Source organism: Nannospalax galili, unplaced genomic scaffold (genome assembly GCF_000622305.1).
Source record: "Nannospalax galili isolate Female #2095 unplaced genomic scaffold, S.galili_v1.0 scaffold743, whole genome shotgun sequence".
NCBI classification, from domain to species: domain Eukaryota; kingdom Metazoa; phylum Chordata; class Mammalia; order Rodentia; family Spalacidae; genus Nannospalax; species Nannospalax galili.
In genome coordinates, this window is record NW_008349552.1 from 44,221 (window position 1) to 51,507 (window position 7,287).

Here is a 7,287-nt window from a genome sequence, read left to right on the forward strand (position 1 = left end):
TTTGATCACATGTACCCCCTATTATCCCCTGTACCCCTCTGACTCCTTCTGAACCCCTTCTGTTTCTGTATGCCCAAGACCTGTTCCTCTGAACTTTGTGTTTATTGACAGTGTAAATAATGATGCTGATAAAGCAAAACCAGCATCCAGCTCATGTAACTTTCTGGTAGTCACAAAAATGATGCCTCAACAAAAAGTGACGAGCAAATGTGCCCACAACTGAATAACTCTATGATTCTACAAATGGTTTCTTGTGACATAATAAACCACAAAACCAAGTTTGTGTCACTAGAATTTCAGAATGGAATTACTTTTTTAATAGACTTATAATTTGGGGATATTTTACCGCATAATTTTACAAAAATCAAAAAACAGCATTTTTTCTTTGACTGTTCTTTATACTAATTTCAAGAAGTTCCCAAGGAAAGATGCTTTTTCATAACATGTATTCCAAACATTAGTTCCTTATTACTTGTTTGCCTGGAGTTTATCACAGTATTTTTCATAATAATAATGGGTAAAATCTTCTCTTAGTATAACATGAATTTTTAAGGTAGGTGGTGGCACTGAAGCAAAATCCTTACTTTCCTCTTCTCTCCATTTTACAATCAGAAGTTCCCAAGGAAAGATGCTTTTTCATAACATGTATTCCAAACATTAGTTCCTTATTACTTGTTTGCCTGGAGTTTATCACAGTATTTTTCATAATAATAATGGGTAAAATCTTCTCTTAGTATAACATGAATTTTTAAGGTAGGTGGTGGCACTGAAGCAAAATCCTTACTTTCCTCTTCTCTCCATTTTACAATCCAGCTTTAATAGCATTTTCTACTTTCTCTTCAGTTTTTTGACACTGAATGGGCACTGTTTAGTCATATCTGACCATGAGCACTGAGTATCACCGCAGTGTCTATTCTATGTGAAATAGCTCTGGGCAGTTACATAGCTATTGAAAATGACTTACTGGAAAGGTAATTCTACAGTAACATCATCATACAAAGGACTAAGGGACAGATGTGTGTCTCATCAGTCACACACACACACACACACACATGTTAACCATGTAAAATACTGGATATGTTAATGAGTTTGATTTTTGGTAATCATTTTACAATGTATACATATATCAAAATATCACAATCACATAAATTGTCAATTATACACATACTCAATAAAGCTAAGGAACAGAAAGCAAATAAATAAAAATGGCAAATAGTAAAATATAGATTCTATAACAGTGTGATGAGTGAGGATAGAAAATTAGTGAGCTTGTCTCTTTAGTGTGTGTGCATACATGCGCATGTGTGTGTTCTCTGTGTGTATACATGTGTGCCTGTGTGCAGTGTATGTGTGTGTGTGTGTGTGTGTTGCTAGGCATCGAACCCAAGGCCTCATGCACCCTAGGCAAGTATGCTTATAGCACTAAGCTGCAGTCCCAGCACTATTTTTTTTAATTGACAAGTTTTTAAGACCTGTGATTTAGTAAAATTCAAATCCCTTCTAAATTTGTTGGTGACATAAAGTGTATATTTGATCATGGGCAGCAGCATAGAATATGCATTTAATTTGATGCTCTTATATGGCCTACAGTCGGATAATGTCTTTGGCTTTCTCAGCTGGACCAGTGAAGTATGTTCTTTTTCTTTACATGAAGTCAAGTATTGTCAATGAAAGGGAATAAGCATTTATACACAAATATTAGAGTTTATTTCTTGAATTCCCGATTGCTAAGAAGCACAGAAATAATCCTCTGTACTTTTCTCAATAACCACTGGAAAGAATAATAAGAAATCAGCGTATTCTCTTTCTCAGGGAAAAGCGCCTGGTTAGAACTTAGCCCAAACACACACTGCAAAGTGCATCCTGGTTATGAAACTTGTAAAGATCTGGTCTTTCTCCCATGTTTGTTTTGTAATGTGACTGGCAGTTCTGGCTGAGGTAAGCCATGTGTGGTATACTGTTGTGATTCTTTATCTCTTCAAAATAGTCTTAGATTTGAGTCATCCAAGGTTTGAATGGGTCAAAGATATAATTAGGGAGCTAAGACTCACACCTTTAAATCCCAGCTCTTAAGAGTCTGAGGCAGGAGGATAGTGGGTGCTAGGCCAGCCTGGCTGCATAGAGAGGCTGTGTCTCAAAAGTGCACATATAGGGGCTGGAGACATGGCTCAGTGATTAAGAGCACTGGCTGCTCCAGCAGAGGACCAGGTTCAGTTCCCAGCACCCACATGGATGCTAACAGCCAGCTGTAACTCCAGTTTGAAGAGATATGATGCCCTCTCCTGGCCTTTGTGGGTATTGCATGACACAGGTACATATACATGCAAGCAGAACACTCACACATAAAATAAACATTAATTAATTAAAATCATACATACATGACTGGAGAGATAACACAGTCCATAAAGCACTTTTGCACAAGAGTAAGGATCTGAGTTTGATCCCCAGAACCAGCCTGTTTTGTTTTTTTTTTTTAAGTCAGGCATGGTGGTACACTTAGAATCCTAGCACTGAGGAGGCAGAAACATGTGGGTCCCTGGGGCATGCTAGCCAGCCAGCCTAGCCTACTTGGCAAGCCCCAGAACAATGAGAGATCCCATCTCAAAAGACAAAGTAGAGTGTTCCTGAAGAATGACTCCCCAGATTGGCCTCTGACCTCTATACACATGTACATACATGTGCATGTACACATTGTACACATGCACGTTCACTCGCAAAGGTGTCTGTATACATATTTAACTCAAGAATGCTTTATATAATAGCCATACTAACCCTCAGGGTTCTGCTTATTCCTTTCAACATACATTTTGATGCGTTCATTTTCTGAATGTGCCTCCTGTGCTGGACTTTGTGCTATGGGAACACAAGCAGGAAAACTTGTCTGTGCTCAGGTAGGTCTAAGAGCAAGGTTTGTGCTTGAGCAAACACAGCACGCAGCACACAATAGGGTTCTGTGAGGAGGAAGCATCGGGACTGTTCTAGTTACTTTCTATTACTGTGATAGAAGCACTGACCAAAACCAACTTGGGGAAGAAAAGGTTTGTTTCACTTTCAGCTTTCAGCTCATCACGGAGGGAAGACAGGGCAGGAACTGAAGCACAGACCATGGAGGATCGCTGCTTTCTGGCTTGCTCCCCCAGCCCATACTCAGCCTGCTTTCTTATATAACATAGGACCACCTGCCTAGGGGTGGCACTGCTCCCTGTGGACTGGGTCCTCCCACATCACTCAACAATCAAGAAAATGCCCCACAGGCATGGCCACAGGTCAGTCTAACCAAGGAAATTCTTAACTGAGGTTCCCTCTACCCAGGTGTATCAAGATGACAACTGAAGCTTCTAGCACAAGGATAAATGAAATTTGGCCTAGACCACTGTTCTTCTTTCCAAAGACAGTCAAATAAAATATAAACAATTGAAAATAAGTTTTTCTGTCTTCTGTTACATGTTTCCAGTTACTGCTCTTTCTCCGTCAGTTGCCCTGGCTATTATTTTGGCTTCCTCTTGCTTTTTTCTTCCTCTTCACTTGTTTGGGTGATGTCTTTACCAAGATGCATTTCTTTTATGTTCTTGAATCTCCTGTGCAGTTTCCTCATTATCATGCTGGGGGAGAGCTTTTGACACAACTCCCCATCACCTGTCAGTGCACATATGGAAGTAGTTTTGAAATGGCATCCTCATTTAGAAAGTAGCGTGTCTGTGTGTACTAAGGTACAACAAGCCCTGGTGGTACTACACATTGCCCAGCTGAATAAAGTGACTTCAAACATTAGGTGTCCTTTGCATAGAATGTTATGATAGTCTTGTTGGTCTGACGTCAGAATCAGGAACTAAAGGGAAGTCCTCCCAAAGCTATCATTATTAGAATTTAAAGCTGCATTTTGGAGTCACACTTTTTAAGATTTGGCTTTGCTTTCTTTATTTCTAACCAGTTTACACTGGCCTTGTTTATGAGTGCCTAATTTTATCTCCTAAACTGAGGTAAGTCAGTGTCACCTACAATTTTCAGAGTAAAATTGATTTGCCTTTTAGGACCAATGACTCATAAGCAACATTCTTTAAATTGTATAGGCTTTGATTGTGTCATGTATCACCCTTGACTGTGTGTGTGTGTGTGTGTGTGAGAGAGAGAGAGAGAGAGAGAGAGAGAGAGAGAGAGAGAGACAGAGACAGAGACAGAGACAGAGAGAGACTTGTCAGGATTAACAAATATTCTCAAAAAGCTTTTTATTTGTTTCAGTGCTAGCACATCAAATATTGCCAGGATAGAAGAAATGGAGAGACTCTTAAAACAGGCACATGCAGAAAAGACCCGGCTGCTTGAATCCAGGGTAAGCTAGAGTTTGTGGCAGGGGTCTCTAATGGGGCATTTGTGCAGAGAGCCCTACACTTGAAATCAGGAAGTGGGCTTCTTCTAGAACTTTTCTAGGTGCTGTGACCTTGGGGAAGCCACTCGGCCTTTCTTGGCCTCCTTTCCTATATGAGAAGTAAAGGTGTTAGAGAGACGATTTCCATCGCCCTGTGCACTGCTGTGTTCTACAACTTGACATGTGTGTCTAACACGGACTGAAATGGACACATTCTATTCCATTTCCCCTTCAATAGCTGCTTTGATTTTTGCTAAGGAAGAATGACATTGCTTCAACTCGGGCTAACTGAACTACTGTTATATTAAAAAAACAAACAAAACAAACCCCATGGTATTTGACTTTCGGTCCAAAATCAGAACTTCCTTAAGAATCCCCCCAAATGCCTTTGCATCCTGCCCTGAGGGCACCTCCTTTCCTTTTCCAACTTCCTCACGAGCTTCCAGTCAGGAAGCTTCAGAGCAATAACAGGAATTGGAGGGAACTATGGCCTTCAGTTAGGAGATGGCCTCCCAGAGAAAGTCCAAGCTGCGTGGTGAGTGTTGCATGACAGCTTGGTAAGGTCTTTTATTTTAAAAAGAGGAAGACCTGTGGTCATTAACACAAATGCCTGATGTAGTCAAAAGTCGGATTTTCACTTGATTCGTATTTAATTGTTATTAATTAATTCCATGAGGCGAGTCTAATAGCTATGCAGAGGCGGTCGTGGTTTGTGTTAGTCCCGGTTATATGTTTTAAGAGACTAGAATACAAGCTGAAAATTGTCTAGTGAGAACTGGGGTTTTGGTATATTACTTAGAACCATTCAAGTTTAACCAGCATATTTTAAAATAAGTATTGGTCTGTGTTAGGAACGGGAAATGGAAGCCAAAAAACGAGCTCTGGAAGAAGAAAAACGGCCCCGAGAAGTTCTGGAGAAACGACTGCAAGAAGAAACCAGCCAGAGGCAGAAGTTAATAGAAAAAGAAGTGAAGATAAGGGAGAAACAGAGGGCACAGGTTTGTGGGTCAATGCGGACGCTTAGGCATAGGTTGCCCCCTGGTGGCCATTCTGTAGAAGACAGTAATTCTCTCGTGGGTGGGCTCAATGCCTGTGTCTCGGAACTTCCAGGGAACTAGTAACCAAGTGACACTTTCTCTGGTCTCATGGGACTTGCTGGTGGGTGAGACACTTCACTTTTTCTACCTATTCTCTAGGTACATTTAAAAATCTTTTTATGTGTATGAATGTTTTGCCTGCATGTATGTTAGTGCACCCACAGAAGCTAGAAGAGGGCATTGGGCGTTGGATCCCCTCGAACTGGAGTTAAAGAGTTGTGAGTTGCCTGCCATGTGGATGCTGGGAACTGAACCCGGGTCCTTTACAAGAGCAGCCAGTGCTCTTAACCCCTGAGCCATCTCTCCAGCCCCTAAAGGAGAATATTTTTTGGACAACTTTGGAAAAGTTCCGCTGAAGTGGCCTCTGTAAAGCACAACATTCAAACCAAAACCTTTAGTTGAAGAAAGAAAAGATTTTGTTAAGCCGTCTTTAGCAGCAAACTGGACAGAACAGGATAAAATTATAGCAGCCCAACTTCTTGGTGGTAGAGGTAGTATTTTTCTTCTTTTTCTAACAACTATATTGTCACACATGCCCCCTTTCCTACACCAGTCTGTTACCAAACTCAAGGCAAATTCAGGAAAACCACCCATTTCATTTAACTTCCTATCTCAGTTGTCATAGATTTGAAATCTCTGTTCCTATCACTGTAGCTGCTTACATAATGTATATTTTCAGAGAATAAAATAAAAAAATTGTAAACTACAACATTATGTAAAGTTCAAGTCAGTTTCATCACCATTGTCCATTTATCTAGTAGATCCAGAAGTAATAGGTCTCCTTTCCCTCATCCTGTCTAGTTGCTGGCCATTTGATTGTACAGCCATTGGGGACTATTTTTTAAAGCCTTGTGTGTTTTGAGGTCATGGGAAGCCTGTGGCATCTCTCTTATGGTCAAGTACCACAGAATCAAAAGTAAAATACTGAGGAAAAACTGTTCCTTTCATTTGATTATGCCCAACTTCTGCCCAACTCTGAATTCTATTTTAGTCTTGATTATAAGGTTTTCCTTCAAGTATACGATTACATTTCCCTGAGGAAAAAGCATGGAATTATTTAACAGAATAAAAATAAAACAGCATTTTAGAAGCAGTGTGCATACTAATCTGTGTCTCCTGGATAATGTGAACTTTGGCCCTCATCATCAGTAAAACAAGTCATCTAAGCACATCCCTCTGACCTCTGGTCCTGCACAGCCCACCACATTAGGTTCATCTTTCTTTCTATACTTAACTTTATTTTAGCTTCACTTTTCAAAGTATTCATCTCTGCTTTGAATATATAAGCTGACGTTTATATTTTTGGAGGATCTTTGGGGGGTGTTATACCTACCAAACAGTGTCTGATCAATTAGGCAGTGTCTGGGGTTATGGATGGAGAACTGTTGTGAGGTTGTGTTGGGGAGGAGAGGAAGCTTCCCAGGGGAAGAATTCTGTTCCACAAAGATCAGTGGGATTAGGAGCACAATGAGAACCCCCTAGAGACAATGCAGGACATGGAACTCAAAAGAACAATGATGAATATGATAAAAGAATTCAGTGAATTTAAAGAACACACAAACAAGGTAATCATAGAGCTGAAGGAAGATAGGGATAAACTTCTGAATGAATTCAGAAAAGAGCTAGAAATATTGAAGAATACTCAGGCTGAAATAAAAAACGAAGTGAAACACTCCATAAGCCAATTAGAAACGACAGGAGAAAGCCTCACCAAAAGGATGAACGAAATGGAAAACAGAGGATCAAGACTGGAAGATAAAGTGGACGAACTGGACCACTCAAGCAAAGATTATGAAAAATTTAAGAAATCACAAGAATGGAATA

The 7,287-nt window shown here is 40.2% G+C and overlaps 2 protein-coding genes across 2 annotated transcripts in view; both read left to right on the forward strand.

Moving 5' to 3' along the window:
- Positions 1-5,553, forward strand: part of LOC115072662 (pleckstrin homology-like domain family B member 2) — a 6,927-nt gene extending 1,374 nt beyond the window's left edge. The window contains exons 2-3 of the mRNA XM_029570360.1: positions 4,240-4,330; positions 5,218-5,553. Coding sequence (XP_029426220.1) covers positions 4,240-4,330; positions 5,218-5,484 — 358 coding nt within the window. The 3' untranslated portion in view covers positions 5,485-5,553. The remainder of the gene's footprint in view (positions 1-4,239; positions 4,331-5,217) is intronic.
- A 1,280-nt stretch (positions 5,554-6,833) lies between these two features.
- Positions 6,834-7,287, forward strand: part of LOC103745104 (pleckstrin homology-like domain family B member 2) — a 13,214-nt gene continuing 12,760 nt past the window's right edge. Inside the window, exon 1 of the mRNA XM_029570363.1 lies at positions 6,834-6,850. Within this exon, the coding sequence (XP_029426223.1) occupies positions 6,834-6,850 (17 nt within the window). The remainder of the gene's footprint in view (positions 6,851-7,287) is intronic.